Source organism: Eublepharis macularius, chromosome 2 (genome assembly GCF_028583425.1).
Source record: "Eublepharis macularius isolate TG4126 chromosome 2, MPM_Emac_v1.0, whole genome shotgun sequence".
NCBI lineage: Eukaryota > Metazoa > Chordata > Lepidosauria > Squamata > Eublepharidae > Eublepharis > Eublepharis macularius.
Genome location: NC_072791.1, coordinates 205,880,716 through 205,899,664, shown reverse-complemented (window position 1 = coordinate 205,899,664; position 18,949 = coordinate 205,880,716). Strand labels below are relative to the sequence as shown.

Genomic DNA, 18,949 nt, shown 5'->3' with positions numbered 1-18,949 from the left:
GCCCAGTGAATAATCTTCTGAGGCCCTTTTCTGTTTGCCTCCATCTTCTGAAATTAGGTAACAGCTACTGCAGAAGGGACTTTTACTGTTGTGGCGCTATAATAACAGAATTCCCTTCAGAAAGAAGCTTATCAGACATGTTCTCTACTCTTGCAACAAGCGCAGGATGATCCCCCCCCCCCGAAGAATTATTCCTTTTGATTTTATAATTTCTTTTTAGTATGCTGTTTAGTCATTTTTTTATTTAAATGAATCCTTGTGGTCTTACTATTTTTGTAACCACTGAAGTAGAAGGGAGACCCATGCATTGGTTAGCTTATTAACTAACTGATTAAGCTACTTGGAAGAACAGTGGGATCAAAAAGTAGATAATAATCATTAAAATAAATTGTATTATTTATAATATATATAAATATAATATTTATAAATATGTTGTTTATAACAAAAAATTAAGTATTTGTCAGTTATCTCAAGACTGCTTTGCCGTAACTATGCAGAACATTGAGAAGACAGGTTTGCTTCTTCAGTGAACAACTGAGTGGAATACTGTTCCCACCTTTACAAGTGAAACGGCAAGACACTTGAAAAAATTTAAGAAGTGTCTGTGAAAAAAATCTCGACTACTGGCAGCCCAGAATATTCCTGAAGGATTAAGAATACATCAGTGTTTTCTGTCTAATACATTTTTCTGAAAACTTACTTCCAGGTGGTAAGGGTGACATCAGGGTTACCAACTCCAGCTTGGCAAACTCCTGGACACTTGGGGGGGGGTGGACCCTGGGGAGGGCAGGGTTTGAGGAGGAGAGAGATCTCAGCAGGATATAACACTATAGAGTACACCCTCCAAAGCAGCCATTTTCTCCAGGGGAACTGAAAACAAATTCCAATTTGTGATCTCTAGACCCCACTAAGAAGTTGTCAACCTTAGATGGCATACATGGCTCTTCCTTCTGCATTTTGGATGACAGACAGACAGACAGACAGATAGAACAAAATAGCTGCCTGCAGTTTCTGGTTGTTAGGCAATTACTTTTCCTACATAAAGATCCTCCCCCTTAAAACAAAAGTGTTGTTATGGCTATCTTAATCTCCAGTGAGCTCAGGGTAAAAGTCCACAGCTCTCTCCTTCATTTTCTACTCCTAACTAACTCTATGAGGCAGTCTTAGGTAGGTAGCCGCGTTGGTCTGTAGTAAAAAAAAGCAAGCTTCAAATCCAGTAGCACCTTAAAGACCAACCAGATTTCCAGGGTATGTGCTCTTGGGAGTCAAAGCTGCCTTCCTCATATACAAGGAGTGGAAAAAAACACCACCAACTAAAAACACCTTCAAACCAATCCTACCTGAGGAAGGAAGTTTTGACTCTGTAAAGCTCATACCCTGGAAACCTAGCTGGTCTTTAAGGTGCTACTGTACCTGAAGCTTGCTCTTGTGTGAGGTAGATAAGGCTAAGAAAAAAGTGCCTGGTCTGAAAAGATCAAGATGAGCAGCCATGTTAGTTTGTCTGTAGCAGTGGAAAAGAGCAGGAGTCCAATAGCACCTATAAGACTAACAACATTTGTGGTAGGTAGGGTTGCCAGCTCCAAGTTGGGAAATTCCTGGAGATCTGAGGGGTGAAACATGGAGAAGGAAGGATTTGGGGAGGGAAAGGGCATCAGTGTGATATAATTCCATAGAGTCCTCCCTCCAAAGAAGCCATTTTCTCCAGGCGAACTGATCTCTGTGGCCTGGAGGTCAATTGTAATTCCAGGAGATCTCCAGCCACCACCTGGAGGCTGGCAAACCCAGTGGAAGGATATGAGCTTTCGTGAGCCACAGCTCACTTCAGAAAGAGTCCAGTAGCACCTTTAAGACTAACCAATTTTATTGTAGCATAAGCTTTCGAGAACCACAGTTCTATGGTTGTTGTGGGTTTTCCGGGCTGTATTGCCGTGGTCTTGGCATTGTAGTTCCTGACGTTTCGCCAGCAGCTGTGGCTGGCATCTTCAGAGGTGTAGCACCAAAAGACAGAGATCTGGCAGAGATCTCTGTCTTTTGGTGCTACACCTCTGAAGATGCCAGCCACAGCTGCTGGCGAAACGTCAGGAACTACAATGGAACTACAATGCCAAGACCACGGCAATACAGCCCGGAAAACCCACAACAACCATTGTTCTCTGGCCGTGAAAGCCTTCGACAATACAACCACAGTTCTCTTCGTCAGATGCATGGAGGTCAGAAAGAAACTGGTCAAATATAGAGGAGAGGGGAGGAGGGATGTAAACAACTCCTTTGATATGGAGATGCAAAAGCTCCTTTTGATGTGGGGATCAGTTTGCTTGTGTAAAGGTTCAAAGGAGTTTGCCTTGTTAGTCTGTAGTAGCAAAATCAAAAAGAGTCCAGCACCACCACCAAGACCATACAATTCCACTGCAGCACAAGCCTTCGATAACCACAGCCCTCCCCGCCAGATGCATCTGACAAAGAGAACTGTGGTCCTCGAAAGCCCAGGTCAGGTGCCACTGGATTCTCCCTGACCCCGCCTATGTAAATGAAATCAGTTACCTGTGATAATGAGATAACCATAGTCCCTATTCAGTCCCAGCTTGACAGAGTCAAATTTGCATATGAATTCCAATTCAGCAGCTTCCCCTTGGATTTTGTTTTTGAAAGGTTTCTGTTGAACTACAGCGACCTTTAAGTCTTTGATGGAATGTCCTGGTAGACTGAAGTGTTCTCCCACTGGTTTCTGGATGTTGCCATTTCTAATGTCAGATTTGTGTCCATTTATTCTTTTGCGTAGAGGTTGGCTGGTTTGTCCAATGTATCTGAAGAAGTGAGCTGTGGCTCACCGAAGCTCATACCCGACCACTAATGTTGTTAGAGTGATAGGTGCTACTGGACTCTCGCTCTTTTCCACTGGTCTATAAAGAGTCACCCAAACAAGCTCGGTTTGGTCTGTGTGGAATCCCCTCGCCTATTCCTGGCTTTCCCACCCACCCCCTTCCCGCGCTCTTCAGCAAGCGCGGCCATAAGGAGAGAGAGGGGCTGTCAGGATCGCCCTCAGAGCAGGCCTCATTTCCCCGCCCTTTCCTCAGGCAGGCCCGCCAAAAAGTTTCCACCGGGGCAGAGCGCGCGGGCGGTCTTGTGACCGTGGCGAGGGAAGCGTTAATAGCCGAGGCGGAGGCGGAGGCGGAGGGAGGAGGAGAGCCCACATTGTACCGCCGCCTGACCTCTCCCCGCCCCCGACCGCTTTAGCCGGAGGAAAGGGGAGGAGAGCGGCCCGCTGCCTTGGTAGCAGCCGGGACGCGCTGGGCTTCTTGAGGAGAGCGGCCCCCCAATGCCTCGCCTCAGGAGAATAGCCTGGGCCGAGAGCGGGAGGGGTCCTTGCGCGGCGGACGGGGGCGCCGGGCGGGGGGGACGCGGCAGCCCTCCTGGCTCCTCCTCGACGGCCGAGCAGGGGCGTGAGGCGGGGGCGCCTCCTCTGAGGAGGGGCAGCCGGGGGTGCGCTGAGGCGGCGGCGGGGGGCGAAGGCGAGCCGCCGCTCCTCAGGGGGATCTTCCGTATCGGCGAGAAGAGCTGCGACGTGGTGCTGAGCGCCAAGAGGCTCAGCTGGACCCCCATCCAGCCCGAGAGCCCCACAGGTGAGTCGGGGCCGGGAGGGGAGGGGGCTGCTTTGGCGCCTGCCTCCTCTTACCGTTCCCAGGTACATGCCAAGCCGTTGGGCTGGGCTCGCGCCTGCATCGTGTTGCAGCCCTCTCTTTTTACAGGGAATAGATCAAGGTGGGTAGCCGCGTTAGTTTCTGTCTGTAGCAGTGGAATAGAGGAGAGGAGAGCAGTAGAAAAGAGCAAGTAGTAGAAAAGAGCAAGAGTCCAGTAGGGAAAGCAGTAGAAAAGAGCAAAAGAGTCCAGTAGAAAAAGCGGTAGAAAACAGCAAGAGTTCAGTAGCACCTATAAGAGTAACAAAATTTGTGCCAGGGTAGGAGCTTTCATGAGCCACAGCTCACGTCTTCAGATACGGTATTTGAAGAAGTGAGCTGTGACTCACGAAAACTCCTACCCTGCCACAGATTTTGTTACTCTTATAGGTGCTACTGGACTCTTGCTCTTTTCTGCTTTTTACAGGGGAGTACGTCGTAGCTGAATTCAAGGTGGCTTTTCACATTCCCCCTCCAATGATTATGTCCCATCAAACAACTGCAAAAAGCTATGCTTTTTGAATCAAGACCGAAAAAAATACCACACAAAGGCACGGATTACCTTTTATTAAGAGGATTTGAGTCCAATGGCACCTAAGAGACCAACAAGATTTTCAAGGTGTAGGCATTTGAGAATCAAAGTTCCCTTCTTCAGCATATATAGGAGGTCATTAATTTTAGCCTTTGTGCTGACATACATGTACATACATGATGATAATGATGGAGTGTGCCATCAAGTCATAGATGGCCTATGGTGACCCCTGATGGGTCTTTTCATGGCAAGAGACTAACACAAGTGATGTGCCTGCCCCTACGACCCCTGGTCTTCATTGGAGGCTTCCTATCCAGTTACTAACCAAGGCTGACCCTGCTTAGCTTCTGAGATCTGATGAGATCAAGCTCACCTGGGCTATCTAGGGTACGTACATACATACATTTATAAAAATAATAGCATCTAACTCGTTCAATCAAATGCCTGTTGACTTGCATGCTGTGGGATGGTTCCAAAGTAAGTGTTACACACTCTAGATACAAGTAGGAAAGGATATCCCTGAGCCTTTATATCCCAGTCAGAAGGTGAGAGGGGTGTTGCAAAGAAGGGAGTCAGGATGCAAAGGTATAATGCAAAATGTAGCTTCGGCTAGGTAGTTGTGTTGGTTTGCGGTAGAACAGCAGGATTTGAGTCCAGTGGCACCTTATAGACCAACAAGCGGCCAAGCTTTCTAGAGCCAAACTTCCTTTACCAGATACAGGGAGGAGTGGAGATCCGTGAGCCTTTATATACCAGCCAGAAGGTGGGAGGGGTGTTGCCAGGAAGGGGATCAGGATGCAAAGGAACAATGCACTTGATTAAAGCAGAAATTAGCACCTGTAATTTGAAATAAAAAATGAAATTCGCTCTCAAGTCATAGCTGACTTATGGCAACCCCTGGTGGGGTTTTCAAGGCAAGAGACTAACAGAGGTGGTTTGCCATTGCCTGCCTCTGCAACCCTGGTCTTCATTGGAGGTCTCCCATTCAATTACTAAGCAAGGCAGACCCTGCTTAGCTTTTGAGATCTGACAAGATCAGGCTGTCTTGAGCTATCCTGTTTAGGGCACCAGTAATTTAGCATCTGCTAACTTCTGCTCTCATCAAGCTGTATTATATCATTGTACTTTTACATCCTGATGCCCTTCCTTACAACACCCTTTCCGCCTTCTATCTGGGATATAAAGGCTCAGTGATCTCCACTCCTTCCTATTTCTGAAAAAGGGAGATTTGACTCTTGACAGCTTACACCCCCAAAATCTTGTTGGTCCTTAAGGTGCCAGTAGATTTAAAAACCTGCTATTCTACCACAGACCAACACAACTACCTACCTGAAATTGCTTTTAAGACCAGCTGAAGTGGCACAGTATATACACAGTCAACAGTGAAAACTCGTGTATGTGGATTGTATGCGTGTAAACTGTTAAGTTGTGTACCCGGCTTACAGTGCATTAGTTTTTGAGTTTTTCAGAACTTTTTATCAATGGATGTTATGAAAAAAAGAAGAGGGAAGGGAGAAAAAAGATCTTACTTTGATCCCAAGGACTGTTTACATCATGTGTGGGACGCTCTGCCCTTGGTTCCCTTTCTTTCCTCTTCTCTGTGCTTTCCCAGGCCTTTCAGACTCCTATTCAAGCCGACAATATGTGAGGAATAAGTCTCTACAGAGAAGGAAAGTTTTAGTAACTCAAAGGGCTTAAATGTATTGGCAGATGAGTTGCCTAGGAACAAAATGCTATGCTGGAAAACTTAGCGTGGAGTTTTTGGGTTGTCTCTCACTTAAAGAAAAGTGGTGTCTGAAATGATAAATGGGAGTCTTATGGTACCTTAAACCTTGCAACATATGAAGAAATAGGCTCTAATCCACAAAAATTGCGCTGGTGTAGAATTTTGTTAATCTTTTAAGTGCCATAAAATTCCTGTTTATTTTTGATGCAACAGACTAATGTGGCTACCCCATCTGGAATTACTATGAAAAATAATCTTTCCCTTCTCTCTACCCTAGTCCTATGTCTGGTGTGAGTTTACCACCTTAGCTGCAGTTTTGTTGGTAGAGTGCATATGGAGAGGTTGCTGTACAACTTTGTTGTCTCAAGATGTTGTCACATGTACAGTAGTAAACAATGTCTCCAAAGTACAGCCAGTTGCTGTTACAGTTTGCTTTTTGAAACAATTAAAAAGGGCCTGTGGTATAAAACAGACCTAGAAATCTATGTATTTTGCCACAAGACCATTTAACATTTTAGGGTAAACAATTACACCATGACTATATTAAGAGAACACTGATACAGGGAACCATTTTTAAATGCCCTGAAGAGATACAGTGCTACATGATTACCTGATGACCCTTCTTGATAACTTCGAGAATATTTATGTCACTACAGACAAATAGATTTTTGGGCAGAAATACCCCAAGATCAAAAAATGTTAGAAACATTTAATTTTAGATGTTCTTTGATATTTTTCTTTAAAAATCATGAGTTTGTTAGTTTTCTAATATTTTATGTTCAAAACATAGTTTTTATTGTTTCATTTTTTTAAATATATAGCATTGTAAGAAACCATACTGTTGTGAGCTTTCAGTATACTAAAAGGGAGGGATGAATCTGTACAAAAAAAAAACATTCTGCCTCATGTCACCGTGTTTTCAGGGTCTGAATATTGTAGTACTGTGAAATGCAATGACTTCTGCCACTACAAACAAATAATGTCTTTGTGGGTATTGTTCTACCCCAAGATACTTTAGGAATTTGACTTCTGGTAGAAATATAACCCAAATGCTGTACGTGCACGTTTTTTTTCCAGGGCCAGTTAAAGATAAAACAATGACTCAAAAACTAATTGCATATGTTTAATATAACTTCACTTGGAAGCAAGTTGGATTTTTAGGAGCGTATGGACAGCAGGCAAGAAGGTTCCTGGCGTGCGTCATCAGGAACCTACAGTGAAAGAGAAAAGCATGAACTGAATAATTAATCCACCCAGGAGAGCAATTGATATCTAATAAACATAGTCTACCTGATAATAAACAATCAGAGTCCCCTGTAGAAAGGACTCCCCCCAAGATATAATTACATTAACTTTATGAGTCTAGAATCAAAAGAAAAATCCTGTATGAAATTGTAACATCCAGAGTTCATTTGTAGCCAAATATCTCCCTAAGAGAATATTTAGTATGTAACAGGGACTCAATGGTCCATCTGTTTTTGACTCACTGAGTACTGAGCCTTTGATATATACTGAATACCCTTTTTGTTTTGCATTTGGTACAAAACCTTTCTAGACGTGGGTATGTGATTTGGCTGAGATGGGAAGCAGGGAGAAACACTGCTGACTACTGCTGGCTGTTACCGTTGATACAAATTTTACTACTTCATATTGCTTCTTATGCCACTCCACTTCGAAGTGATTTACAGATTTCTGAAGCTGCCCATAGTTGTCTTGAAATCACCTTCATTCTTCTCTCTATTTAGGTATAATTTCTATCAGTGTATGTAGGGCTCCGTTGTGTGGCTGGTAGGTGGGATAAAAGAAAAATAATTCTTTTACAGTGTTATGGATGAAGTCCTTAGTGAGCCAGTACTGCCTTTGTAGTAGTAGTAGCAGAACCAGGCCATGGTACTATTCTTTTTGCTCCAAGTTTCCTATATCTATTTTAACAGACTGGCCTATAAAGCTTATTTTTGGCCTAGCTGCAAGCAAGTGAGAAACAGGCTGCCTGTCAGTATAAAGTTTGGGATGGTGCTCTTACTCTAGTGCCTTGACTTTTATCTTACTGGAACACAAAAGCTCAGTACTGTGGCCAGATCATGCCTTTCTGAACATTTTTTTTTTGCTTTGTGTCATGAGAGGCTACTCATGATGTCATAGTACATCAGTCTGAAAGATGCCACAAAACTCTTTTGTTCTTGCTCAGTTGAATGTAAATGTAATTATTAGATATTGACAGATGTCATGAAGTGACCTTACCTTTGTTAATAAATCATGCTTCATTGACGTTGCTTAATTATTTTGGCACCACTTCATATGTTTCGAATTTAGGTATACATGTATAAGTCATAGGGGTTAGACTGAAGTAATTCTGCTTAGGATTTCACTGTTAAAAATGTAAAACTTAAATATTGTAAATTTGCTCATCAAGGAGGTAAGAAAGGACATGACTGTATGGGTTGTCTCTCTGTAATGTGTGAAATGGTTCTTAATATTTATTTTACTTAAGTGTTTTTATGCACTTTTCTCACCAAGAGGGACCCAAAGAAAAACAACATAAATCTAAATAAAAATCAAATAATTGATAAACCTTTTCATGGCTATAAGGCTGTTTAGGATAAAGTCAACAGAATTGTAAGGCAATATGTATTTGCATGCTTTTATCAAATTATTAAAATCTTGATGCATTTGCTTCTCATGAATGAAATTCTAGTATTAATTTCTGCCACTTATGCCGTCTTATCAGGACATTCTGTTGAAACATAATGTGTTGTGTATTTGATACATATATCACTGTTCTGCCATAAGGGTCTGCTATTATTTTAGACATCAACTGATTTTATGATAGTATTGGATTTCTTTCACATATGCTTATGTTTTTGCCCAGATGATCTCAAAGCACATCTGTTAGTTTTTGTGGTGGTAGCTGCTGTCTCCTTTTAGAATTTGACTTTTTGTCAGTTGCAGCTGCAACTCTGCAAAGGTTTTTAGCATTTTTGGATTCTTTTAGAAATGAATGTACTTGGCCTTAATCAAGTATTAATGTTTTGGTTTTGTTATATTTTATAATACGCTGTTATATCCACATATTAAAGCCAGTTGTACAATTTGCAGGGTTATGTAAAAGATATAATTACTTTAATGTTTTAACTTTTAAGAATTATTGAAAACATTCAGTTCTACACTGCATACAGTAGTTGAAGCCTGCATTATAGATCTGTTGATATAGGAGATGTTGGAAATCCATAAATGTGAACTGGTATTTGTTTACAGATTCATTACTTAGATCTGTACCCGTGTGAATAAATACTTACTACATCTTGCACGTTAGCTGCACCATAACAAACCAATATTGTTACCTCAGTTCATGTAGTAATGGAGAACTGTCTTCCTAAGCTCAGATCTGCGTTTGGATCTAGTTGTGCTGCCAGTTACATCACTGGGAATGTGATGGGATCTGAATGCCTCTTTCTCAGTCCCCCTCTGTGAGCCGCCTTCCTTTGCCACTTATTGTGTGACAGCAGAGAGGCCTTTCTTCCTGTTACCTAGAATGATGCATTAACAGTGCACTTAGGAACCAAAGATTTTCCAGGGTGCCTAACAATTCAGGTTGCCAACCACTAGAAGAAAAGATGGTCAGGTGCCATTAACAGAGGCCTAATTGTTTTTCTCCATGCCATGAAAAACTTCAGCTGTCCACTTTTACATATATTACACCTCTGTTAAAAGGAGAGGGCTGTTTTCTCCAGGTGTGTTTGCAGTCGCACTCACAATGGAATCCGGTGTCCTAGATACAACGTGTCTGTGGCATATTCTGAGTATGAAACCTGACTCCATTTCTCATTCCCTTGTTCTCCTGCATATATACAAATATTGGAAAGATTGCCATATAAAATTTTATCAGTTGTAGTTGGCTTATTTTATTTATGTCATTTATACTCTGCCTTTCTCACTGAGACTCAAGGCGGATTACGTAGTGTGAGATTAGTAAAGTCAATATCATGGACGTTTCAATAAATAATGCCATAGGGTAAAGAAATGCAAGTTGATAAAGACATAACATTAGCAAAAATCCAATACGGAGTTGAAAAAATACTGAAACAGAGCATAAGCAATTCTAGGACTGACATTAAACAAGAAAGAACTACCCAGTAGGATCACACTTAAGGCAAAGTGTAGTACATAGGAGCGCATACTTAAAACAACAGTACGTAAGGCAAGATAATGGTGAAATCTGTGGTCCCTAACTTGTTAGTGAAGCATCTCTTTGAGATCCCCTCCGTACAATACAGCCCTCCTATCTGAGTAAAAAGCCTTTTTGAATAATTAATTTTGCATTCTTTGTGGAAAGCCAGGAGAGTGGGGGCTTTCCTGACTTCTTCAGGCAGGCCATTCTATAGGGCAGGGGCCACCGCAGAGAATGCATATGTACGGACACCTGTTGATTTCGTCCATGTGGAGGGTGGTACCTGCAGGAAACCCTGTTCAGATGAGCGAAGCTGTTGTGGAGGAACATAGAGAGGTTGTCCGAGGCATGAAGAGCCTTCTATGTGATAACCAGTATCTTGAACTGTGCACAGAAACTGATGGGTAGACAATTGAGTGACTGAGGATGGGAATGATATTCATGCTCCTGCTTGCTCCTGATAATAGCCGAACCACAGTGTTTTGCACAAACTGGACTCTCCTACTTAACTTAGACGGGAGACCTATGTATAGTGCATTACAATAGACAAGTCTTGATGTTACCATAGCATGGATCCAAGTGGCCAAATTGGCCATGTCGAGGTAGGAAGTCATTGAGGGAGGTTGTACAAAGCATTTTTTGCGGCTGCTTTAACTTGCTTTTCTAGCAGTAATGCTGGATCCAGTATAACCCATAGGCTCTTAACTGAGTCTACGAGGACCAGACAAGCTCCGTTGAAAGTGGGTAGTACAATGTCTTTCAAGATCTCTGCCTTCCTAATGTGCATCATTTCTGTTTTGTCTGGGTTTAATTTCAGTTTGTCCTTTTCCAGCCATTTGACCACAGCTGTCAGGTAGTGATCCAAGATTTCTACTGCATCCTGTGGGGACTTGGATAGTGAGATACAGAGTTGGGTGTCATCTGCATGACATCCCACTCCATAGCTGCAAATGAATTGCAGCCTATGGCTGAGGGCGAGGAGGGGTAGAAGGAGGGTGTATTTGATTTAAATCGAATTGATTTAAATCACTAGTCAGTAAGACTAGATTTAAGTCATTGTTTTCTAGATAAAGACTCATTCTTTTCTACATAAAGACTCCTCACACTTAGCTTCTTGTGTAGATCTATTCTACTCCACTGAATTTTTTGAAACTTAGCACTTAAGAGGTAAGGGGTTGGTTCTGTGTACAAAGATTTGCAAAGGAACAACGGGATTAAGGTCTTTTTCTCAACTGTGTATGTTTATTTTATAACCTTTTTTGCTCTGAAGAAGGGACGTGATATCTGCAGATACAAATTAACAGTTTTGAGAACTGTAAAACCAAGCCTCTGTGATAATATCTTCTAGACAGACAAATTGCCCAATAATCTTACAGAAACCTCTGGAAGAGCATGAAATTGAGAATGGATTAATGGAATTCATTTACTAAAAAATTTGAACATTGCATAAATATACAGCTTCATGCTACATAATTAAAAACTAATCCTTATTTCGTGATAACTTTTGGACTATAATGTATCTTAAATAGAAAACTATCTTTAGATTTTTTCTCAAAAATACATTTTATTAATTTTTTTAAAAAAATCCTATTTAAATTTTTTTAAAACCTGATTTTTAATCTTAAAAAAAAATCATTGATTTTTATCCACCCTGGGGAGAAGGAAAGGCAACAAACTTAGTCCCACACATTAGCTGGAGTGAAAATAGCCACAGCTTTATTGAATACAGCATGAAGGAGCATTGGTGATGCATGAAGATTGGATTCCAGAAGATCAACTGACCTGCTTGCCAGCCGATGACTTCTCACCCCCCCCCCCCAGACCGCAGCTGAGGGGAGGAACCAAGGAGTAACATTAAGGGGGAGGTCACCAGGGTGTACACCCCTGTGTGATTCCCCTGCCACTGGGAAGTGATATGCCCCAGCAGCCTCCGAGCTGGGCATGTACCACCATAACTCACTCCTGAGATGCCTTATGGGAATCCCCTCACTGGGAAGCCTGGGCACGCAGGCCCTGCCTCTCCCTAAAAGGGATCCGATCCAGTGACAAACTGCCATATAAAGTTGTGACGAAGAAACAACTAACATGTAAAACAGAGAGGTGGGTGGGTTTCTCTGGCCAAGAGCAAAGTGCAGGAGGAGCAGCGCCAGCAGCTGACTAAATACCCAGTTGCCAGACCAGAGGGATAACTGCCTCCCTGAAGTCTGGAGCCAGGCCCTGCCCCCTGCCAGCTAACCCCGGCCACCCTGATAGGACAGCTGGGGAATTCAAACTGATTGGCTGCAGGCTTGCCTGGGGATGCTGGGCGAGCCTTCTAACATGGCGGCTACCATGCCCCATCCCTTTCCATGCCAGATGGCTGCCACCTGGCCCCCAGATAAGTCTGGTGGCCATTGTTTGCAGCCGATGGCTGAGGGTGAGGAGGAGGAGAAGGTCTACGTCCCTGAATTGCTTCTGTCTGCTCTTGCTGCTCTTGCTCTTCAGAGCTCCCTCCACGGTGCTCGCTCTTCGCTGGCCAAGAGCACAGTGTAGGAGGAGCGGAGCCAGCAGCTGACTAAATACTCAGCTGCTGGATCAGAGGGAAAACTGCCTCCCTGAGGTCCGGAGCCAGGCCCCGTCCCTGTCAGCTCACTCCTGGCTGCCACTGATAGGACAGCCAGGGAATTCAAACTGATTGGCCATAGGCTCACCCAGGTATGCTGGGCGAGCCTTCTAACATGGCGGCCGCCATGCTCCATCCTTCTCCCCTCCTGACGGCTGCAACCTAGGCCCCAGGTAAGTCTGGTGGCTGTCATTTCTCCTAAAAACTTTACATAGAGTTTAAATAACTTGGGGGATGGGATTGTGTCCTGTGGAATCCGACAAGATAATTCCCATTTGAGTCCGTTCTATGAGAAATGGTTTAAATCAGTCCAAGGCACAGACTTTGATGCCGCCTTCTGTCTCTAAATGCCTCAACAGGATGGCATGGGTCTACTATGTCAAAGGCTGCAGATAGATCCAGGTAGAGCAATAAGGAGGCATGGCCTATGGTCTATATTCAGATGGAGATTATCCACTAAAGCTACAAGTGCTGTCTCTGTCCCATGACCTGGCCTGAATCCAAACTGGAAAGAGTCCAGACAGCTAGAGTTATCCAAGAGGACCTGGAGTTGGTCAGCTACTGCGCTCTCAATCACTTTGCCCAAAAAAGGCAGATTAGAAAATGGGTGATAATAGGCCACATACATCATTTTTTATCTAGGGATGATTTTTTAATTAGCGGGCAGATAACCTCCTGTTTAAGTGGCCGGGGGAAGGAGCCCTGAGTTAGCGATTGATTTACAATAGATCTCAGTGGTTCACTTATATGGTTCTTACTTGATTTTAACAGCCAAGACAGACAAGGATTCAGTGCACAAGTAGTAGCTTTCAGAGATGTCAAGATCCTTTTAAGATTTGTCATTGTAACTGGTTCAAGGCAGTCCATATGTGAGCGAGACGGTGTATTAAGCATTTCTTCCATCTCGTCTGTAGTACAGCTAGCATCCCGAATAGAGCATGTTGGTGCTATTTTATCAGCGAAAAAGTTAGCAAATGCCTCACAGCTAATTATCTGTTCTTGAGACAGTAAAGGTTCAGATTTAGGGGTTAGAAGGTACAGAGAGACTTCATATCAATGTTTGATTCATTGAGGCAAATTTTCTAAGTTGGTACATTAATGCAATCAAGAATGAAAGTTTGGAAGTGAAGTCACAATAATTTTAGGTACAAATGATATTAATAATATGATGGCAGTGTGTGGGGGGGGAGTTAAATTACTGGTTTACTCTTAACTCTTAAGAGAGCCAGTTTGGTGTAGTGGTTAAGAGCATGGGAGGAATGGGTTTGATTCCCCATTCCTCCACTTGAAGCCAGCTGGGTGACCTTGGGCTAGTCACAGTTCTCTGGAGCTCTCTCAGCCCCACCCACCTCACAGGGTGATTGTTGTGGGATAATAATAGCATACTTTGTAAACTGTTCCGAGTGGGTATTAAGTTGTCCTGAAGGGTGGTATATAAATCAAATATTATTATTATATTATTAACTGGTCACAACCAGAAAAGCTGATTAATTTTCCTTTGATTGCAGTTTTGCAACTGCTACAGTAATATTTTTAACAGCTTCTTTGGATGCAAAAAGTAAACCAGTAATTAATGCCCCCCCCCACCTCAAGAAAGCAGAAATTGACTGATTAAGGGCTGCTTTAGGAATTCAACGTCTACAGGAATGAATAGAAGCAACTAATTGAAGTTGCCGAAGAGGAGAAACAAGCCACCTTTAAAAAGGAGCAAGGATACAGCTACTTCTTAAGGCGACAGCTGCAGGAAGAAGCACAACTGTTGCTGCATATAATCATATAGTTGAATATTGCCTTTATGGATGGGAACTGTCAGATTTTTATGGGAAAATAGTGCTATGTTAAATGCTGTATATAATTACTATTTTAGTTATGTTTAATTATGTTACAGAAAAGTAATGCTTCTGTAGTGCTAAAGACAAATGATCTAGTGTGGAAGGAAGCCTATTTTCATTGGTATGGTCACATGAGCAGACCTCATTTCAAAATTTAGCTTCATACATGTCAGTTCATAATACTGTTGCCTCTCACAGTATGCCTAAAGTTGCATGGCTATACCTGCCAACATAGGTCTGGCAACTTGTGGCAGAAAATCAGTATTGCTTAACAGCCCGTCCATGTTAGCTGCTGCTCATTAATGATCTAAAGCACTTTGCCACTGAAGTATTTTTGGGAAACCTGATAGGCTTTTAAATATTTTTATCTGCCAAACTGCTGGATAGTTTTCAGGATCAGGGTCACAGTTACTAATATTGAATACATTGCAAAACTATTGTTGATTTGCAACTTGATGTATTTTAAGATACAAATGTAAGCTCATTGAAAAGTTGAGAGGAATGTATTTGATTGCGTTTGTATTCTTATTTTCTGCTGGTTAAAAGCTTATTTTAAAAATCTTCTTAAAGGTACGCATGTGGGGATATTGCTGCATTGTGATGAGTGTAATGTGTGTTTTGTTTTGTTTACAATGAGTAAGCAATGTGTGTTTTGTTTTGTTTTGTTTTAAGGGAGATGTTATCTACAGTATAAAATTAAGTTTCCATTGTCATTTTATTTGACCAAAAGCATATTTTTCTTGTATGTTTTATATTCATCAATGAAGTATATAGGAGAATATGTTTAGTTAAGGTTTTTCAAACATTTTAATCTCTGAAGCAACAGATGTTATGCTCTGCATAGTAGTGTGTATCTCGGAACAGTAATTCTTGGAAAAACAAAAATTTGATGGAAAGATTCCTGATATCAGCAATAAATCATTGATTAGGATGTGGTTATATAAATACTTTCAAAAAAGAGGATTAAAAAACAAAAGCAAATATTTTAAGCCTGTTCTTTTAGTATTCTGTTTATTTTAAATATTTGTTAGCCACATTCTCTACAATGGATGCTCAGTGTGGTTTACAACAATATCAGTATGCATTGTAGAAAACAGAGTAAAAAAAAGATCAGTAAAAGCAGTATACAACAGCATAAAATCCAGTAGAAGTTCAGCAACAGCTGTCAATAATTTGTTTATTCCACTTATACCCTACCTTTCTTCCCAGTGGGGACCCAATGCTAAGCTGCCATCGTTCTCGCCACCATTTTATCCCCACAGCAAGTCTGTGAGGTAGGTTGCTGTGTCAGAATATGCTCTTCATAATTCACTCAACTCAGAATCTTTGCTGCTACAAGCAGTTCCATTTGAAGTTCCTGAAGATACATTGCAGGTAGCCCTACATCAAGTAACGCAACTTGGATAACATCAGAGCATCAGTAACAGTGACCAAGTGTTGCTGCTTAAGGAAAGCCTGCAGCTGGGGCAGCAGCTGGTGAGGAAAGCTCTGTTCACCGCACAGTCTCCATCTTTCAAGACATCTTAGCATTCACAAGCTACAAATCTACCTGTTTTGCAGGAGTACAGAGTCATCCACAACAGAAGGTCCTCGAGGAATCAATTTCTTTGTTTATTTAAAATATATGTAAACCCAGCTTTCTCCTGTACCATAAGTCTGGGAGCAAGGAGAATTAAAACAGCAATTCAGTGATAGGATACCACCGACTTCTTCATCCAATCTTAGCCAATTCCTCTCCTTTCTGTAGCTCATATTCCACATGGGTTTTGTTCATGTGGGTCCCACGATCTCCAGCATAGGCTTTTGGGTAGTCTAAGGAGACTCCTTCCTCCCTTTTTCACCAACCAGCTGGTTGGACCCAACCCAATCTATACAGGTTCCACCTAAGAACAAAAATAACATAGAAAACCCTACTGAAAAATAAGATGCCAACTTCTTTCCAAACCCAGCAAGCCAACTCTTTAGTGTTAAACTTATTTCTTGTGTTCCACTTTTTGAAGGCCTAGGAGAAGAATCTAGAATCTGGGATTTTATCCTGTAGGCAGTGTGAACAGTGCAAGAGGGTGAATGTACTCTCAGTTAACTGTCAAAGCCATTGCAAATGGGGAGAAGGGGCTGCCTAAAACCCCAAGCATCCCCCATTTGCATACCCATTTTTTAATGCCACCCAATGTATAAATCAGCCATTTGGAGCTCCCTCCCCCAATGAGCATCATAAACATTAACAGTGCTCTCCACCTGGATGGACTAAAGCTTAATATTTTTTGCATGTATTCCAGCTGAGGTAGGCCACTCAGGTGACCATAGATGTTGAATGCCTAGAGAATATGGGATTCTAGTTGTTCCATGTGAAGTCAAAAGTGGGAGTGGGGCTGCAGCATTTAAAAACCAGGGGATTCGATTGCTACGTGTTCCATACAGAAATTGCCATTGTATATTTATGGCATCATAGCCTTTCTGCCATCTTTCCTTCCATACTGATAAGTGTAATCTTTAATGTGAGTGTGCTTTGTTATTTAGAGGCAATGGGTAGCAATAAGACAGGAGACGGAAATAAAGAGAAAAATATAATTTGCAAGTGGATGAAATATAATGCACAGTAAAATGAACTCTACACATGTATCTTTTTGCTATATGCAATTAACAAATCTGTTACAAGTATGAATAGTACAAGTTTGCCAAACTCATATCAGTCTGTGTTTGTGTTCTGAAATAAGAGGTTTTATTAACGCGTTCCAATTTATGTAAGACCTCTGTACAATTTAGCTATTATTGGAAATAGCAGCTTTTTAAAAGTATTATTTCTGATCCATCAATTTACTATTCTTGACCTGATTGACAAATCTGATTCACAGGTGGACATAATGATTACAAGCACCATGCAGTGCAACACATGGCACCAAACAACATGGGGGAAAGAGTGCACAGTTTGACTGGAAGTCATTTTGTGGTCTGAATGCCAGGCACATGTGTATTGCATCGAGTGTCTAGCATATCAGAAGCCCAAATAATCTTGAAGTTTAAGCTGTCCACCAGTACATAAAATCTGAAAGTTATCTTCATTTAATGAAAAGCTATATGGTACTTTTATAAAGTTTCAGGTACTGTAAATATATGCAGCCAATATATGCAGCCATCTTTTTTTTTGCAAATATGCTAGTTTACAAGCTGCAAGCATAGATATATTCCCAGCTGCTACTGTAAATCTCTCTCCGTCAAGTTTATTACTGTTAGTAAAGGGAGCTGTATATAGTTTTCTTTGATCCGTTGCATGTGCAGCTAGTCACAAATGTGTTTGTGAATATGTGTGTATTCCTGACTGCTGCAGCAACTTGTGTGAAGGGGAACGTGCCACACACCTCTATCCATGTGCAGCTCTGTGCTGAGTACCATTTTTGAGGGATGTGTTGTACCTGGCTGTTTTGACGCACATCTGTGGCTGTCTTTTAAAATTTTATATTGATTTGAATTAAATGAATTGCTAGCCACCTTGGCTATTTCACCACCTTGGCTATTTGGAGGCAGCAAAGCAATTTATAGACATTCTCTAAATACGCGGATGTTCAGAGTTTTCTAGTAATCAAGTATCTTTGACTATATGTATTAAACATTCAAGCTTTTCATGTATTACTCCTGAGAGTCATCTTTATTATAATACTATTGTCAAGGCTTGTGGCAGCTGCCGCTGGGCGGGGCCCCAGTCTGACCGGCCCTGACATCAAAGGGGTGCCAGGGATGCTGCAGGACCCTGCTCTGTGGAAGAAGGGGCGGTATACCTCACCCAGACTCCATCTCAGTCCACTCGCTGGCCTGCTCAACCTGTGCCACGCACCCCCTTTGATCTCCGCCATCTCCTCCTTCATCAACTCTTCTCCTTGCCTCCGCTCCACTCCATTGCTCCTATTCAACCCACCTCACCTTGTGGGTGTGCTTCCCTTTTAACCCTTCAGCCTAGCCATGCTCCACCTGCCAACCATGCCCTCCTGCTGCCTTCCACCCATGGCCCTAGCTGGCCTAGGCAGCTGCACCTGTGCTTGTTTGGCTGGAAGCACTGGGCTGGTCCACCTGTGCCTCGTTGGCTGGCTGTCCAGCCTCCCTGGCTGAGCTGATGGCTGAAGGCAGGCACAGCTGAGTCTCCCTGGCTGGCTGTCCATCTCCTCCCACAGAATGCCTCAGACAGCTCCACCTGGAGCTGCTTAGCTCCTAGCATCCCCTGGGCTAGGTTACTGCTTTCCAGCTGGGCTGCAAGCTGGGGTGTGGCTCTGAGCTGCTGAGGCTGCTTCTCCTCCCTGGCTGGTGAGGCTTCAGCTTGGCCTGCTGCTGGCTGCTTGTCCCCACTGTCTTGGCCCTCTCCGTCCACTCTAGCCCCCTCTGGGTTGCCCCCAGTCTCCTTACCTGGCCCCCTGGACTCCCAC

The 18,949-nt window shown here is 42.6% G+C and overlaps 1 protein-coding gene across 1 annotated transcript in view; it reads left to right on the top strand.

Annotated features, from left to right (window-relative positions):
- The first annotated feature begins 3,316 nt into the window (after positions 1-3,316).
- CERKL (ceramide kinase like) overlaps positions 3,317-18,949 on the top strand; it is a 69,767-nt gene continuing 54,134 nt past the window's right edge. Inside the window, exon 1 of the mRNA XM_054970124.1 lies at positions 3,317-3,620. Coding sequence (XP_054826099.1) covers positions 3,317-3,620 — 304 coding nt within the window. The remainder of the gene's footprint in view (positions 3,621-18,949) is intronic.